A 16,786-nucleotide genomic window follows, 5' to 3' on the forward strand; every position below is an offset into this window, starting at 1 on the left:
TGCTGTAGTTACACAATGTTAGGTTCTGTCTTAGGAGCTACCACCCAAGAAAGAGATCTAGGCATCATAGTGGATAATATATTGAAATTGTCGGCCCAGTTTGCCGTGGCAATCAAAAAAGCAAACAGAATGTTAGGAATTATTAGGAAGGGAATGGAAAATAAAAACGGAGGATGTCATTATGCCTCTGTATTGCTCCATGGTGAGACCGCACATTGAATACTGTGCACATGTCACCGCATCTCAAAAAGGTTATAGCTGCACTGGAGAAAGTGCAGAGAAGAGTGACCAAAATTAGTGGCTTGCAATGACTGCCCTATGAGGAAAGGCTAAGGAAGTTAGGGCTGTTCAGCTTGGAGAAGAGGCGGCTGAGGGGAGATATGAAAGAGGTCTACAAAATCATGAAAGGACTTGAGCAAGTTAATGTAAATCTTTTATTTGCTCTCTCAGATAAAAGAAGGACCAGGGGGCACTCCATGAAGTTACCAGGTAGATCATTTAAAACAAATCAAGAAAATTCTTTTTCACCCAGTGCATAGTTAATTAAGCCTTGGAATTCATTGCCAGAGGATGTGGTTACAGCAGTTAGTGTGACTGGGTTTAAAAAAAGTTTGGATAAGTTCCTAGAGGAAAAAATCCATAAACTGCTATTAATAAGCAATAGTGGCTTGAGATTTATTTAATGTTTGGGTACTTGCCAGATAATTTTGACTTGGATTGTCCACTGTAGGAAACAGGATGCTGGGCTTGATAGACCCTTGGTCTGACCCAGTATGGCATATCTTATGTTCTTATGATGGAAGAGACACAAGACAGTCAAAGAGACTGTTATGGGTAAAGCCCCACAGGAGGGGGCAAGAGTGGACACAGGTAGACACTGAGCTGAGGTGGAGCGTATGTGACAGAACAGGTATCCAAGAGCCCCAGAACATGTTAAGGACTGGCTCCAGGTATTTCCCAGTTCACTTTAAAGACTGAGTGTAGCAAAAGATTATGGTCCCAGGGAGGATCCCACACTGAGGATAAGAACCAAGGACCTAAAGGCTGTGACAGCCCTCAGGACTCCAGGAGAAGGCAGCTACTGCAAAATGGTTGGCCTGAGTGAAGTGAATTGAAACTACGTGAGCACAGAGGGATTAGGCAGCCCCTGAGAATAGCTCTCCTGAGATTGTTTGGGGAAGTATAAAGATAAAGTTTAAATGTGGAAATGTTTTAAACACTACATAAAAGCGCTTAAAGGAAAATCTTTGACCATTCGTGTTTGTGCCACAGTGGGGGTCTGTCTGTTTTGTATGTGTGTGACAGAGGTGAGGTATTTGTGTGGTTTCTGTGTAAGGTTACAATGCCTTGCAAAAGTCTTTACACCCTTTTTCATAGTCTGATGTTTAAAAACACAAAAATACATTAGTTTGTTATCTACACAGCATATTCTACACTATCATTGTGAAAAAGCAATTATACAAGTATTCCAGAATTAAGAATAAAACAAAAATGCCTAGATTGCTTAAATCTTCACACCCTTTGTCATAGCAAACCCAAATTAGAACTGGGTCAAACAATTGCCTTAAGAAGTCCCATAATAAATTCAATAGAACCCACCTTCATCCAGTCACAGTAGATGAGCGGGTTCAAATTTTCCTGGACGAAGAATCAAACAGTTTCTGTTGTATGACGTGAATTTCAAGTAAAGGTCAAATAATACCAAAATAGGAGGTGCTAAAAGAACGCTGGGCGAACATTATTCAAAGTAGAGAGTGGGGGAAGGCTATAATAACATTTCAGTGTGTTTGAATATCCCTTAGGGCACAGTCAGGCCCATCACTGTAAAGTGGAAACAGTTTGTCACCACCAAGACACTGCCGTGATCAGGCCGTCCCTCCAAAGTCTGTAGCCGTGGATAAAGGAAACTGCTGCGGAAATTTATTGTGAGGCCTAAGATTACTTTAAAAGAACTGCAGAGGTCTTTGGTCGAGACTGGGGAAAATATGTTGACTCTTCAACTATTTCAAGATTATTCCACAAACCTGGCCTGGATGGGAGGGTATCAAGAAGGAAGCCACTGCTGAGGAAAAGCCATATAATATGCCACATAGTGTTTGCAAAGAAACACTTAGGGGAAACTGCATGCTGTCCTGGTGGCTGTGGTAACACTCTGAACATGGCTTAGGTTTCCACTGACAGTTCTCCATGGCAGTGTATATACGTTCCTTTTAGTTCCCAGGGTAGAGGTTTCAGATGTGGAAAACCTGGGCTCTGCGGGACTCTCGCAGCCTTCCGGCACTGCCCTGACTTTCACAGAGGGTCTCCCCCGCCCCCCTTTCTCTCAGTATAAACCACTGGCTCAGTGAGTAAATAATAATAAAAAAACAGGTTATCAGTTCCAACATTTTTCCTCTTCCCACTCTGGAGTTAGGGCAGGCCCACAGCCTCACTTTGGCATCAGAGTTTGCTCCCCTCAGTAGGGTTGGTCCAGGGACACAGCTAGGGAGCAAGCTTGCTTTTACTGGAAAGGCAAGCTTGGTGTGCGGGGTACAAAATCCAATTGAGGAACAGTCCCAAATCTCCCAAAGGGAATGAAAGCAAAATAAACAAAGCAATACTCCTCCTTGTTACCGCACGTTCCAACACAAGAGTTCTAACCCACATTCGTGCCTTGGTGCTGAAGCACAAACTCTCTCCTTCACCTCATTGTTGTGCCAAATCTGCAGCCCTGTCCCTTGCTTGCAGTCAGCAACAAACGTTCAGGGGGAAAAAAAAGCCAAAAGAGAAAATAAATATACTGTTAGCCTTGCCCCAGATTCAGAAGGCCTCTGTAAGCTCTGTTCAAAATCAAAAATCCATCCTCGTATGACCCTACAGAAGGGGTCCTGGTGCAGTACCTTCAGTTGATATCAGTGTCAATGGATTCCCCTGAGTCTGACCTTTCCACTTCCATATATTTTATTTATTTAGATTTATATTCTGCTTTTTGCACTTTTTTTCAGCACTTCAAAGTGGATTACATTCAGGTACTGTAGGTATTTCCCTATCCCCACAGGCTTACAATCTAACAGGCCGATACAGTAAAGCGTGGCCACGATTACCCTGTTTCTAACCCGCTTTGTACCCGCAATTTGGCCGCGTAAATCCAACCCGCGATTCACTATCCCTTGTAACCCATCCTTACCACTTCTTTAAATCAATGGGTAACCCTTTCCGCCCGCGGCATGTATATGAGATGTAAACGCTCCGATTAGCTATTCCCTCCCATTCAGTAACATGCTCCCCGACTATCGCCTTTTTAACCTGCAGTTTAGCCGCATCTTTAACCTGCTAAATTACCGCCTACCCTTACCCCTGCGTTTAGAGGGTAGGCGGTAAAGTTTGTCCGTGAAATTTCACGGGCAAACTTTCCCCCAGCCCCCGCTCATCTGCCCTGGCCGCGTCCATGGGTGCCGGTCTCCCGTACGGGCCCGCGCTAACAGGGACAGGGACATTGACTCACAAATGTCCCTTCACTTTCTCTTTCAGCATGCCTTCTCCCGCTTTGGCTCACAACCCTTCACTCTCTCCTCCAGCATTCCTTCTTCTGCTTTGGCTCATGTTGTTCCTTCATTTTCTCTTTCAGCATTCCTTCTCCCGCTTCAGCAGCCCTGGGCGGATCGGGTGCTCTCCGCGAGGTGGCTTCCAGCAGCCCCCGCCAGCGAAGATGCATGAACGCACGCCTGTACTTCCAATTTGGGCGCTCAAGGCACCTTCGCTGGCTTGAGCGCCCAAATGGGACGTACAGGCGGTGCGAGCTCATCATGCCAAAAAAATTGCACCGGCAGGCAACTGGAAGATTGCCAGAGTGGCGGAGCCAGGGCTGGGGGGGGGGGGGTGTGCACGGGAGGGGGGGGGGGCGGCGGCTCCCCTACCTTTCCTGCATGCGGGGCAGCTCCGGCTCGCCTGCCTGGCGGCCTCCCTTCGTTCCGCCGCTCACTGTCTCCCCAGCGCCATCTTGCAGCTTGTGACGTCACCCCTGATCCTTGAGCGCCCAAACGCCGGCGAAGGTGCATGAACGCACGTCCAATTTGGGCGCTCAAGTAGCGAAGGCGCATGAGTGAACGCCATGACCTCGGAGGTCCATCTGAGCGCTCAGGTCATGGTGTGCGCTCATGCGCCATCGCTGCTTGAGCGCCCAAATTGGAGATTGTAGAGTAGAAAAGTCCATGGAGAATTGTGGGCGAGAAGAAGGTTCCAGGTAAGGAGGCGCGGAGGTGGCTGAGAAGAGTAGCCTAGAGGTTAGAGCAGCAAGCTACGAACCAATGAAACCAGGATTCATATCCCACTGCTGCTCCTTGTGTCCTTGGATAAGTCACTTTACCCTCTATTGCCTCAGGCAAGCTCTTTGGAGATAGAGAAATACCTATAGTACCTGAATGTAATTAACTTTGAAGAGCTGAAAAGCGGAATATAAATAAAATATAATTTAATTCAGAGGTGAGGGTCCAGCACGTCCTCTCCCAACCACCCTTGTACGAAACAGCAACTCTTGTGCTGGATCCTGGCTGATTTAGTGGATAAGAGGTGAGGGAAGACAGTAGGATAGAAATGGAAGGACTGAAATTAGAGTAAAGAATGCAGGTGTACAAGAGAGAAAAAAATACAGCATGAGAATGGTAGAAAAGTGCAAGCACAAAATTGAAGGGGATAAGAGTGCAAGGAGGAGGCAGAATAGAGTATAGGAAAAAGAGGGACTGGAGACAGTATGTAAGAGCAAGAGGAGAGAAAATAGAGCACACGAGGAAGGAATACAGGCAGATTAAGTTTACAGAATTGAGGGTGAAAGGTTTATATTGGGGTTCTGTCCCATTCTGTATAGATCCCAGATTTCATTCCCATATAGAAGGATTGGTTGAATAATGCTATAATTTTACTGGGTGAATAAAATTGGCTTATTATGAAAAAGTGCGGTCAATTTCCTGGCGGGTTAAGATCGCTGAATATATTCAGTCAGGTAGCCAACGGCACCATGAATATATTCAGCGATCTTAACCCGCCAGGAAATTGACACTTTTTCATAATAAGCTTTTGTCTTCATTTGTTGCACAGATCGATCCACTGCAGTCTTCAGTTTTAAGCTCCCTGAAGGAGCATAAAGATTCCAAAACATTGCAGTGTCAGAAGGATTCAGCATTCACTGCATTGTGGACAATATACTCAAAGATAAGTGCATTATATAGCTCCCATTTGGGGGAATACATAAATAACTGAACATATTCTATGATTAAAAAGCCCCAGCACTTTAAAAAAGCTTGCACATAAGCTACTTGCGACAAAGGGCGCTGTATGACGGACACTGTTCTTATACTCACATAAATCTTACCTATTCATTGATGACATCCAACTCTGCATCAAGATAGGATTCGACCAAACATCTTCTAACCACTGTCTTTCAGAGTAGCCCAATGGTTCAACAACTACAAAATCAAACTAACCCCTCCAAATCAGAATTCCTCTGAAAATGGCATGACTTACTATTGCTACCGTTCCTGTCAGTAACTAACTTATAATCTAACTGGTTAATTTTAAAAGCCCTATGCACACCAAAGCTGGGAGATTCATGCATAACTTGGCCTGGTGTGTGCCACATGGATTTTAAAACTTTGCGAGTATGCATGTATCTCCTGGTACATGCACAAATTATAAAGTTCAGAAAAGGGGTAGGGCATGGGTGGGTCATGGGCAGGCAGAGTTTGTAACATGAAATCTACGCATAAGTATTTACGTGCACAAGTGCACACCAGGGTCCCCTACCATGTAATTTTACTTCTGCTATGGGCGGCCTGTAAATCAGGAAACAAAAAAACTAGGCTAGTCAGCAGGGTTTTAAGGGTCAGGGCTAATAGGGTAAAAGGGAGGCAAGTTAGCTATGGGGTTTAGGAAGTCCTTTACTGGAGCAAACTGGGAACAAACTGGGGAAACAGGTAATTGTGTTGGTGCATGTATCTACTAAAATCCTCCACACTTATGTGATCAAGACAGCATTTGTGTGCACATATGCGCGTCAGTATAAAGTTGTGCGCATATGTATATGCGTATAACCGATTTTTTAACAGGTGCACTTATACGTGCATATATGTGAGTATGTTATAAAATCACTGTGTCCATGTGCATGAGTCAGCAAACACGCACACATGCGCGCTCGCACGTGGGTCCTAAAGTTCACCTTTAAGGATTCAGTGTTGAGAGTTCAACTCGACCACAACCTTACAGTGGAAACCCACATTTCAAAGGTGGTAAGAACCTTCTTTGTATGTCTGTGCCAGATTCACCAACTTCGTAACTATTTCAATAAACACAACCATACCACCCTAAAACACACATTACTAGCCATCTGTATTGACTGCTGTAATCATCTATTCTGTTGCATCTCACGATATAATCTCAAACACCTCCAACTCGTACAAAGTATAGCTGCTAGAATCCTGAAGGGGCCATAGCAAATGATCACATAAAGCCAATCTTAAGTCAATTGCCCTGATTCCCTGTTGATTACAGGATCCAGTTCAAACTCTGTTTTGTCTTCAGATATGTGAATGTGTTCCTTAGGATTTCTCGCAGCTTCTGCTCTCTTATACTTCCACAAGAGAACTTCATTACTCTCAAATGACATTCCTTTCCTCTCTGCCCTGGCTTTTCCCAGATTAACTCGCACTAGACTTTGCACATTCAGCTGCTATGCCCCAAAATTATAGAAGAGGATACTCCTATCCCTATACCTTAAGACATTTATTGTATTATATATTTAAAAGGATTTCCTGTCCATTTACTTCATAGAGGGTTCATGGAGGATTACAAAGTTAAAAACCATAAATATATAATATGAAAAGGAAAAGAAAATGACAAATATGCCAATGTCACAAGTCGGTCTAAAATAAGGTTGCTACATCAAAGGTCTGTTTAAAAAGCAGTTTTCAAAGCCTTCTTGAAAAGCTTGGTGAAAGAAATGGACCTCAGATGTTTAGTAATGACTTCCAAATCAGTGTGCTGGCTACCAAGAAAGCATGGAACCACTCAAGACAACATTAAACAATTTGTGTCTTATCATAGCTAGCTTGAATCTGACACGCTACTGGATTGGCAACCAGTGAAGGGACATCAACGTGGAGGTGATATGTCCCACACTTTAGCACCAGTCGAAATCATTCTGAACAATCTGTAAGGCAGTGTTTCCCAACCTTTTCAAGCCTTAGACACACCTACATTAACAAAAATGTTCTGTAACATAGCCTCCAAGGGGCAGGCAATGGAGAGGATTCATGTGGTTAAAAGAAGAGCTAGGAAAGCACTGGAAGCCCCACCAGTCTTCCACATTTTAAAACAAAGGGAGGGAGGGGTGGAGATACATGTGAACTTATCACAATGGGCCAATTCCCTCTCTATACAAGTGCAGGAGTAGGGAGAATGGCGAAGTCCGATGTGCAGGCAGCCAGTTTGGTTAGTTGCTTTGGCTGCCACGTGTAGCTGCCAGATAACCTTCACTACTGCAGCTCCCAAATAAGTTGCACCCAGTGCTCAGAGCATGCCTTTCCTGTCTTACTCAACCTGAGGATAAGAAAGAGTCTGGAAGGACTCAGAGAAGCTCAGGAGGGTGACGATGAGGAGGTGCTATGTGCACTGTGTGTGCCACCAAAGTGGAGCCAGGCTATCCATGCCATGCATGCTACCCTTTAATTACCACACTCCAGGGCTCATGCTGGAGCTAGAAAGAGGGATGCATAATTACACATGCTTTCAGACAGGAGCTCCTACGTGTTTAAGAGGCACCACTGGTAACTCCTGTTGCTGTGAGGTTTAAAGAGCAGAGCCCAAATTCTGGTCTGGACCTGAGCATCAGGCAGTGGTGACTTTTCCATGGCATATTTGAAGGCACACTGGTTGGGAAACGCTGCTGCAGGGCATGCATTGTATTCGCTGGAAGGCCAATATATAATAAGTTACAATAATCAGTGCCATTCAGTACAGTTACCTGGACAATTCTCTGTAAATCCTGCAGTTCAAGTAGTGGCTTAAGTTGTCTTAACATCCACTGTTTGTGAAAAGGTGATTTCACAACTGACTTAGCATGAGCACAGATCAAAAGATTGCTGTCAATTATTACCACCAAGATTTTTCGCTGATGAGAGATTGGAATCTTTAGGCCCTTGAAAGGACAATACCGATGGAGCATTAGCCAAAGGGAGTCTACTCAAGATGATAACTTTGTTTTCTCAACATTGAGCACACGACGATTGTGAAATAGCCAATACTCAATGGTATTTATACAGGTTAGCAAAATCTAAGGTAGCCATCTAAGATGAACAGTATGGGGAAAAAACCGTAAATCATCTGTTTAGATCTTATAATTTACCTCCAGACAGGCCAGGATTTTACATATTGGAGACATATTAAAAAAGATAGCAGACAGCGCTGATCCTGTGAGACTCCACTTGTAACATCATACATCTTCTCACCTTCAAGAAGAGAATAAAGGCTTGGCTTTTCAGTTAGGCCTTTTCCTAAATTCCATTTAAAAACTATAACCTCTGTGACAAAGACAGGAACAGAAAGTCCCTTCTATCACTTGACTAATCATATCTTGTATGCCTCCTGCTCATGTTTCTCTATGCTTATTGTAAACTGAGTCACAAACGTAACAGGAATTTAACCACAAATTTGATTATAATCTGCTTTGAGACCCGATTAGTAAAGACAGAATTTCAAATGTTTATAAATAAATAATAACCTACTTGGAGGCCAGCTTATTGTTCTCCTGTTACATTCTGAAGTGCAAAATTTGGGGGCGATGATTGATCAGAAGCTCACTGTGAGACCACAGGTGAGACCACACTGTGAGACCACACTGTGAGACCACTGTGAGACCACAGGCAATAGCCTGTGAGACAGGCTATTGCCTGTTCTGCTTTTTTTAAGTTAAAAACTGTGAAGAGATTATGACCATTATTGCCGCCACAAGATTTTTGATCTATTATACAGGCTTTAGTCCTTATAGGCTTAAATTGGAGGAGCGTAAGTATAGCCTAGTGGTTAGAGCAATGGACTCTGAACCAGGGAAGCAAGGCTTCAAATCCTATTGCTGCTCTTTCACCCTCCATTGCTTTAGGTACATAGCTTAGGTTGTGTGCTCTCTGGGGACAGGGAAAAACTTACAGTACATGAATGTAGTCTGCTTTGAAGTGGCTGAAAGGCAGAATATAAATCTCAATAAATAGATTACTATTATGTAGTTTATGGTGGCCTTTTGCAGATTATTCTGAACGTGGCTGCTTGAATGATTTCTCAAGTTCATTATCAGGCACACTTTACCCCGGTGCTATATTGCCTCCACTGGACATTGATTGCTTGGCAGTTAACGTTTAAATGAATAATATTGGTTTTCTGGACAGTTTCATAACTTAGGCCTTGTTTGTTTGAGAGGTTTACTTTGGTATATGTTCCTGTCAGAAGCTTTCTGAGGGAAAATTGAAACTTTGTGTTCTATCAGTTGCCTGGTGCCTGCTTAAATTTTACCAGGTTTTGTGCATGTTCTGTTTCTGGCATTATTCTTTGGAATACATTTCCTTTTGATCTGTATTTGGAAGAAGAATATCATTAGGAAAAAAAGTAAAAAAAAACAACTTACCTCTTCCATCTACAGTAGCTTTTGGTGACAAAATTAAGGGGGTGACTGCTTAATTAACGGAGGGACCGCTGTAGCTTTTTACTTTTATAGTTTTATTAATTTATCATTATTATGTTATTATGTTGTGATTTGTTTTATTTATTTATTTTTTATGTATGTGTGTTATGTCTACTAAATTTTGGTTAGTATATTGTACCTCACAGGGATCAAACTTTCAGACCTGTGGATTAAAAATGAGTTTAAATTAAAATAATTTTTATTGTTTTTTTTCCAGGCTATGTGTTTATACAGTAGGGTCTCCTATAAACAACAGGGCTCTCTTTCCATGCCAAGAACCACCAGTTGCTATGTCAACATGGCAAGCAACAGTCCAGGCATCTGATTGCTTTGTTGTTTTAATGAGTGGTGAAAATTCGGCTGAGCCGTTGGCATGTCAGGGAGGTAAGTAGATTGCTTATTGTTTCTATCTTATAATTTTAAAGGGTGCTGGATACAAGGCGCTTTACATGGTCGCATTTACAGCCTACATGTTATACCCTATTGCATTTGTTTTGAAGCAATAACTTGTTTACACAGAAGGCATAATATTGGTTTGTAAAATCTGAAGCATTTCATGATTACATTTTTCTGAAGGTTACTTGATTATTTCAGATCATAGTGCATGCACTGAGTAATGATAGAAATGATTACTGCCGAACACTATGAAAATTCTGCCCTTTGAAGTTGTCATTGCCTTAGGCCAGGGATGGTGAACTCCAAGTCCTCAAGGGCCACAAACAGGCCTGGTTTTCAAGATAACTACAATGAATATGCATGAGAAAGATTTGTATGTACTGCCTCCATTGTACGCAAATCTATCTCATGCATATTCATTGTGGAAATCCTGAAAACCTGGCCTGTTTGTGGCACTTGAGGACTAGAGTTCACCATCCCTGCCTTAGGCTCCTTCAGTCTCAATAGACCATAGATATTTTTTTTTATTTATTTTATTTAAGCAGTTTTATATACCGTTGTATGGAGGAATCCGTCTCAATGGTTCACAAGATTCAAATATAATAAAAAAACAAAAGAATAGTTAGAAGAATGAAGCAATACATATTATAATATTATAAATATCTAAAAACTATAATCTAAAAGATATAAAAATTATCATCATTAGGAATAAAATACTACCCTTAAAAAAGATTAAGACAGTGAAGGATAAGAGTTAAGATTATTAAAGTCGATCAAGATCTGTCAATGCCTAAGGATTCTTAATATAAGCAGAGATCTGGTTTCCTGTAGCATATTTTTCAAAATTCTACAGCAGTTCCGTGGCACATTTTCATAATTTTGCATATATTTGCAATTTAAATATTAACATTTTTTTGTTTTACTTCATAAAAATAGTCTTATTCTGACATTCCTGTGTCCAGTTAATTTATTTGGTTCTTTATAAGAGGAAAAGGGATCTTAGTGTTGCGCTGGAGGTGGACCCTTGGCCTGGTGCAGAATTGGTACGGCCCTCCGGTCGGACCTGGAGAGCGCCTGCCACCAGGAGGCGGAGCACAGGAGGAGACAGAGGCTAGCTGGAGCTTCACCAATAGCAACCTGAGGTTTCCTCAGGTTGAGCCCTTGGTTACCCGGGCTGCCTGGTCTTAGGTGGGCCTCGCAGGGTCTCCTAGAGAGGAAGCGTAGAGGAGTGCACACCACTAACAAGGGTGCATGGTTGAAGTCTGAGCAAGTTAGCATGGGGCACATTTAAAACTAATCAGAGAAAGTTCTTTTTTACTCAACGCACAATTAAACTCTGGAATTTGTTGCCAGAGGATGTGGTTAGTGCAGTTAGTATAGCTGTGTTTAAAAAGGGATTGGATAAGTTCTTGGAGGAGAAGTCCATTACCTGCTACTAATTAAGTTGACTTAGAAAATAGCCACTGCCATTAGCAATGGTTACATGGAATAGACTTAGTTTTTGGGTACTTGCCAGGTTCTTATGGCCTGGATTGGCCACTGTTGGAAACAGGATGCTGGGCTTGATGGACCCTTGGTCTGACCCAGTATGGCATTTTCTTATGTTCTTATGTTCTTAAGAATGTCCGGAGGTTGCAGGAGGCCAGAAGAGAGTGTCCGAGTGAATTGCGAGGATCAAGGCCAGATTAACAGTTCAGAGTGGTCAGCCGAAGCAGGGGTCAGTACCTGGAGTCAGTCTGGAAGTAGTCAGGTCAGGCAGAGGTCAAGTTCCAGGCAGCAATCAAGAGTAGTTAGTGGGCAGGCAGAGATTGGTTGCAGGCAGCGATCAAGAGTAGTCAGTGAACAGGCAGAGGTCAGGTCCGGGCAGTAGTCAGGAGCAAGCAGAGGTCAGTGCCGTGAGATCAGTCCGAAGGATACTATCAGGGATGGAGCGACGAAGGAACAAGAGACGCTGGAACAGGAGACACAGGTGATGCTGGAACACGAGACTCAGGAACAGGCAAACTAGAGACACCGGAATGTACGACCCGATTGCCAAGGTACCGTTTAGGGGAACAGGCCTTATCTTTTATACCAGGGTAGCGTGATGTCATCAGGGAGCGTCGGGATCGGATTTCCCATGCTTGAAGGGCGACGTGGGCCATGTGTGCGCCTAGGGGCGGGGCCGAGGAGCAGGAAGACGCGGAGCCCAGCATCGGAGACGGTGAGCGGGGGAGCTGGGAATGCTGCAAACTAGATATGGTTGTGGCAGAGGAAAGCCCGGAGCTTGTGGACGGGACAGAGAGGTGAGCAGGCCCGGCCGCAGAGCGGACACAGCCAGGAAGTGCAACACTTAGTGATTGGTGCTGGGAAGGAAGTAGGGAAAGTAATCTGGAATAGGAGCAAGAAGGAATCTCAGAGGAAGGAAATGAAGAAGAGATCTCAGGCGGGGTAGAGGGATAGGGATAGAGGAAGCAGGGAGGATAAAGGAAATGAAAGAAGGGGAGAGAAGAGGAATCAGGAATGGGGATTGGGGAAGCTGAGGAAAAAAGAAGGCTTGAAGAATGGGAGTGGAAGTGGAGGGAAAATTGGGATGGGGAATAGAAGGAGGCCTGAGGGATGGAGGATAACGGAGGAGGAAAGTTTGGGGATGGGGGATGTCTTAAAATTTTGGGGGAAGAGTTGAGCAGAGATGAGGAGAAGGAAATGTCTTCTCCTGGCTCCAGTTCTGTGCCCCCTCACATTCCCAACTCCTAGTCTCTACCTTCTCTCTCTTTGCCTCTCTCCTCCCCCACTCCTCTCCACCCCCATTTCTTTTATTGTCTCCTCTCTGACTTGCCCATATACACACACCCAATCCACCCTTCCTTAACTCTCTTTTCACACAAACTCTGATTCCCCAGTACACCTATTACACACTCCCATCTCCCCACTCCCTTGTCACACAAGCCTCAGCCCTCTAACACACACATAACCATCTTCCAGCCCATTTCCTATAAACTCTCCAACCTCTGTATTACAAACCCGTCCCATTTCACAATCCCCCCAATCACACTCCTCTTTCTCTTATCCCTCCCTCCAGCCTCTCCCCTTCCACACATCCCATCCCTTTTTTCCCTTCTCCCCTCCATCCTCTCCCTGTTTCACACATCCATCCACTCCCTGTTTTCGCATAACCCCCAATCTCTCCTTACTTAACACAATCATCCCAACCCATCACCTCTTTTCTTATTCCCCTCCACCTCCAGCCTGTCTAATAATTCTCCCTCCCCCTCCCCACCCCCAGCGCTGATCATTGCAAAGAGGAGGAGGAGGAGAGCAGCAGCAGCAGCATATCAGGCCACATCCTCTTCCTCTGCTGGCCGGGCCCGACTGCTGCTTTCCACCACGAGGCTGCACAATGACTCACGGTCAAAAGCAGCATTCAGGCCTGGGTCAGAAGAGGAGGAGGAGGGACATGGCTTGATATTCTGCCACTCTCCTTCTCCTCCTCCAGCCACATGATGAAAGCACATGTGAGAGGGCTGACCAGGAAAGGGTTTGGCCTTGGTGTTAGCACAGGATGAGATTTAGTGGCAGCGGTGGCAGCGAACCACAAAGAGGTTTGGAAGTGGAGACATCTTGCCCATACTAGACTCTCCTCCTGCGTCCGCAGAATCGCAGGAGACCCAGGGGCTCCGAATATTAAGATCATTTTCCAGTTGTAAACAAGCTGTCACAAATGAACAGTGGCAAAACCACAAACGCATCTCCCGTGATACCTGGTCTGCTTGCCCAGTGAAAATTCCCTTGTCCCCTTTTTCGGGGAATTTTCATGATTCAGATATTTTATTAACTTGGAAATGAACACAGTGCCTATCAAAGGTGTTAGATTGAGAGAGAGAAAACGTGAAATTCTCTGGTTAGGCACAGAGCAGATAGAGTATAGGCAGTGATGTTCCATACTTCTATAGCCTATGCCTCAGGTAGCCCCTCCACAACCCAGCTCTTATGGAAATGAAGTTCGGGTTGCATGCAGTTCAGTCTTTGATTCAGTCCTTTGCCACTGTGCTAAGACCGTCTACCCCAATGCCAGTTTTGATTGCCTATTTTTAGTGATATACAAACCTGTCCATGGGAACAGCACTGAAACCCAACTTAATTTCACTCGGCTTTTCATTATTACTTGGCCTCAGCCTGACCTGAATAGAGCTGTGTATAAATATCTGTACTAATCCAGTGAGGCCTCTCATGAAATTTATAGAATGGAAAGTTTCTTCAGTATGTGTGCGGTTGTAAAAAGCTTTGACTTAAGCAAGTTAAATTTGAATAAAAATAATCCAGTGACTGTTATAATCTGTTGAAAGTTATCCTGGGGAGTAATATTTCCACATGTGGACAGGATGTCAAAAGTGACAGTAATTTTCCATGTTCTTGGCAGTTTTTGATCTAGGGCTTAGTCATTCATGCCTGCTGGCACTATGGAGAATGCAAATTCTAGGCCCTTTCCAAAATAGGTCATTTTTCTATTTCATATTATAAAGTAATTTTCCAATATATTTTTCCAGATAGCAGATTGATTATGTCCCAAGAAAGTTAAAGTTTGGTGTTAGATTTTAGTAGAAAATGTTTCTGAAGTTTCCATTTACAGTTGTATTCAGAGGAGTACAACTTTTTAACTTAAAGCATCCAAACCCAGATACCTACACACACCACACTACCCAGTTTGGATGACAAACAGGCTACTAAACACACCCTTGTCCTCCACATAGGCATGACCTTTGCATGCAAACTGTAGTCAGTGTGGACAACCACTTCATTTGAAAACCTCTTGAAGACATGTTGCTTTTCTCTCAGGTTGCACAACTACCACCAAAGGAAAGAGAATACAACCAATTAAGGAGAGAACACTAAGGAGGCTATCAACCTCCAGGCTTTAAATAGAAAAAGGAAGAAAGACGAGAGGACTCGGGGGAGGTGAAGTACATGGAAATGGAGGGTGGTGTAGTGGGAAAGTGCAGGCCTGCTTTTCCCTATAGTCACACACCGCCTTTCAGAACCCTGGCTCTCAGAGATGGCTGTCCATGAGGATGAGACCTAGAAAGCAAATATGGACCCTGAGAAACAGAGCAGGGAGAAGAGAAGATTACAAACACAGCATTGTGTCCTTCTGCCATGAATTCTCTGAAGGGTCTGAAAAATGCAGTCTGCTTATATGCTGCCCTTCCTCTCAGTCTGGAGTCATCCTACCTTCTGGTACAGGAGGGTAGATAGCCTATAATGCAACTGATTTTCATGCAAGATATTATGGCAAAGTGCGCTGCCACCTATATGTTGTTTTTCCAATATTTGTAGGTGCTAGACAAATGCTGTGCAAACATCTGGTGCATGGCTGCAGCACTGGTCTCAGGCACTTATGCTGATTCTCTTGGGCAATAAGAGGTCAATATTCAAAAGCCATTTCGATGAATAACTTAAAATTATCATTCTAAATGGCAAGGTTTTGTATATTCAGTCCCTTATCTGGCTAGATTTTAGTCAGACAAGTCATGCTCCAGCTAAAATCTAGCCAGATAAAAAAAAAAAAAGGACATTCCGGGGACCTTTCAGGGAGGAGGAATCTGGCTAATTTAGCTGATTTTCTGTGCTATCCGCCTGTTAGCTGATTAACTTTAGACCCACTTCAGAGCAATTATCTGGCTGGCTAACTATGCTCTATTTACACTTCCAGGGCTAGACGCATGGCTTATGTCTAGCGCTGGAAGTGCACCCTGAGCGCAGTTTATGCTTTCAGTGCTGCTTGTCTGTCAGAAGCAGTCCTGGAGCCGCCGGATTTGGGTGAATTAAGACCCTGCTCCCGGCAGGAATTTTTTTTTTTCCTTTTGGGAGAGGGGGATTGGAGGTGGGATGTGAGTCCGAGGTGAGGGGGTTGCGTCAGGCCCATGGGAACTGGGGGTAAAGTAGTGGGGGAAACTTTAACATTTTGATGGGGTGCTAGGAAATCCGACCATCGAACTGTGATATTTAAAGTTATATAGAAGATGTTTGACGGCTGGATGGGCTTGGGGGTCGCACAACCCAACAGAGCCCTTTATTTTTTGGGTTGGGGAAGGGAGAAATTTGGACCACAGGCCCTTTTTTCCCCCTCTTTTTTAAAAATAAATTCTGACAGTGCTACTTAGCTGGGTATCTTTGAAGATATCCAGTTAAGTAGCTAGTTATCTGGCTACCCAAGGCCAGTTAGGTTTTTTCAAATTATGTGGCTACATGTAGCCGGATAACTTTGATAAAGTATATTCAGTGGGACGTTTCTCCTGCTGAATATATGGGACAGGTTATCCGGCTAACTTTAGCCGGATATCTTGTCTACTAACCAGCCTACAGAATATGACTCTCCTTATAAAGAGCTCAATAGTTACTTTTATTTAGATGAGCCTGTAAATATATATCACCTCTCATTTCTAGGTTTTTAAGTGCTGCCACTCCAGAGTTGACTGCCTCATAGAAGTCTCTTCTTAACCTTTTTTTTTTTTGTAAATTATAACTATTATATTCTTTTAATTTCAAATTAATATAATAAGGCTAAACATAGATTATACATTGTTAACCAGAAGGAAAAAAGCAATTATTCAAGTATTTTGTATTATATACTCTATTGTACTAGTCCACATACATAGGGGGATTGAGGAATATCCCAAAGATAATTTCTAAGTTCAAAAGGATACTACC

The 16,786-nt window shown here is 43.5% G+C and overlaps 1 protein-coding gene across 5 annotated transcripts in view; it reads left to right on the forward strand.

Moving 5' to 3' along the window:
* AOPEP (aminopeptidase O (putative)) overlaps positions 1-16,786 on the forward strand; it is a 772,742-nt gene that overhangs the window by 68,994 nt on the left and 686,962 nt on the right. For all 5 annotated transcript variants that reach the window (XM_029617464.1, XM_029617473.1, XM_029617484.1 and 2 more), the window contains exon 2: positions 9,921-10,087. In XM_029617464.1, the coding sequence (XP_029473324.1) occupies positions 9,921-10,087 (167 nt within the window). The remainder of the gene's footprint in view (positions 1-9,920; positions 10,088-16,786) is intronic.

The sequence above is a fragment of the Rhinatrema bivittatum genome, chromosome 1, assembly GCF_901001135.1.
Source record: "Rhinatrema bivittatum chromosome 1, aRhiBiv1.1, whole genome shotgun sequence".
In the NCBI taxonomy this organism is placed as follows: domain Eukaryota; kingdom Metazoa; phylum Chordata; class Amphibia; order Gymnophiona; family Rhinatrematidae; genus Rhinatrema; species Rhinatrema bivittatum.